Below are 1,473 nucleotides of genomic sequence, written 5' to 3' on the forward strand. Positions count from 1 at the left end.
CCCGGCGCTGCTCAGCCCCGCGCGGCGCGCGCGCGCTCCCGAGTGCGGCCGGCGCGGCTCGCCCCAGCTTTCATGCGAGGCTTTGGGTCATGATCACAGCGCCCGCGCTTTCTGCTCCGAGAAGTAAGTGCGGCGGCGGCAGAGACGTCGGGAGCAGCCTGGGCGGCGGCGCGGGACTCGCCTGGCAGGACGGACACGCTGGGAATACAGGCAGCGGCGGCGGCAGCACCAAGCCCTTCTTCCACCCCGTCCCGCCGTCCGACCCGCTGCGCCAGGCCAACCGCCTGCCCATCAAGGTCCTCAAAATGCTCACGGCTCGGACCGGCCACATCTTGCACCCCGAGTACCTGCAGCCCCTGCCCTCCACCCCAGTCAGCCCCATCGAGGTAAGAGCCGAGCACGGGATCCCCCCCCCCCCGCACGTGAGCTCCGTCCCCTCTCCTAGGGCTGCCTTGTGTCGGGGCCCGGCTCCGCTGCTGGGGGGGGCGCATCTCGGGGACAATTTTAAAGGAAGTGACTGTGAGAGAATGAGCGGTGGGGCGGGGGAGGCACAGGAAGGGAGCGAAGGGATCAGGATCCAGCCCCCCGCCAGCACTCCCGGGCGGAGGAAATCCTGCTCTGCTGGCAGCGGGGGGACGGGACAGTCCCCGTCTTGATGTCTCGCTGGGTGGGAACCAGCCCCGTGTCCCCTCCCGAGTCTCTTCCCGGCCTCTCCTTGTTATTTTTTAACCGGGGGGCAGCGCAAATGAGCGATCCCCTCCGAGGCGCGCCCTGGCCCTGCTTATAAACCGCGTCAGCGATCAGGGCTGCAGCCGCTACGGGTCGCCGAAGTCCCGGCGGCGCCGAGCCGAGCGCGGCGGGGCCCGGAGCCTCCGTGTCCCGCGCGTGGCGGTGGCGGGGGGGGGCTGGGGGACGGGACGGGACGAGGCGAGACGAGACGAGACGAGACTGTGCGCCCGGGCCCGCGGCTCCGCTCCAGCGCTGGCGAGCGAGTAACCGAGTGCGTGTGCGTGTCCCTCTGGTCCCTGCAGCTGGACGCCAAGAAGAGCCCGCTGGCCCTGCTGGCTCAGACCTGCTCCCAGATCGGGAAGCCGGACCCGTCCCCCTCCTCCAAGCTCTCCTCGGTCACGTCCAATGGCTCCGGCGGGGACAAGGACTCCAAGTCGGGCCCGCTGAAGCTCAGCGACATCGGCGTGGAGGACAAGTCCAGCTTCAAGCCCTACTCCAAGCCGGGCGCCGAGAAGAAGGAGCCGGGCGCGGGGGGCTGCGCGGGCGCCTCCTCCGGGGGCGTCTCGGGCGGGGAGAAGTCGGGATTCCGGGTGCCGAGCGCCACCTGCCAGCCGTTCACGCCAAGGACAGGCAGCCCCACCTCCAGCGCCTCCGCCTGCTCGCCCGGGCTGCTGCCGGCCGAGGCCAAGGCGGGCGAGGACAAGAAGGACGCCGAGGGCTGCGGCAAGGGCGGCGGGGCCGGCG

At 71.4% G+C, this 1,473-nt stretch overlaps 1 protein-coding gene across 1 annotated transcript in view; it reads left to right on the plus strand.

The window, feature by feature from the left end:
• The first annotated feature begins 6 nt into the window (after positions 1–6).
• ZNF503 (zinc finger protein 503) overlaps positions 7–1,473 on the plus strand; it is a 3,316-nt gene continuing 1,849 nt past the window's right edge. Inside the window, exons 1-2 of the mRNA XM_019502099.1 lie at positions 7–386; positions 1,032–1,470. Coding sequence (XP_019357644.1) covers positions 90–386; positions 1,032–1,470 — 736 coding nt within the window. The 5' untranslated portion in view covers positions 7–89. The remainder of the gene's footprint in view (positions 387–1,031; positions 1,471–1,473) is intronic.

The sequence above is a fragment of the Gavialis gangeticus genome, unplaced genomic scaffold (assembly GCF_001723915.1).
Source record: "Gavialis gangeticus isolate Ggan-Ray unplaced genomic scaffold, GavGan_comp1, whole genome shotgun sequence".
In the NCBI taxonomy this organism is placed as follows: Eukaryota; Metazoa; Chordata; order Crocodylia; family Gavialidae; genus Gavialis; species Gavialis gangeticus.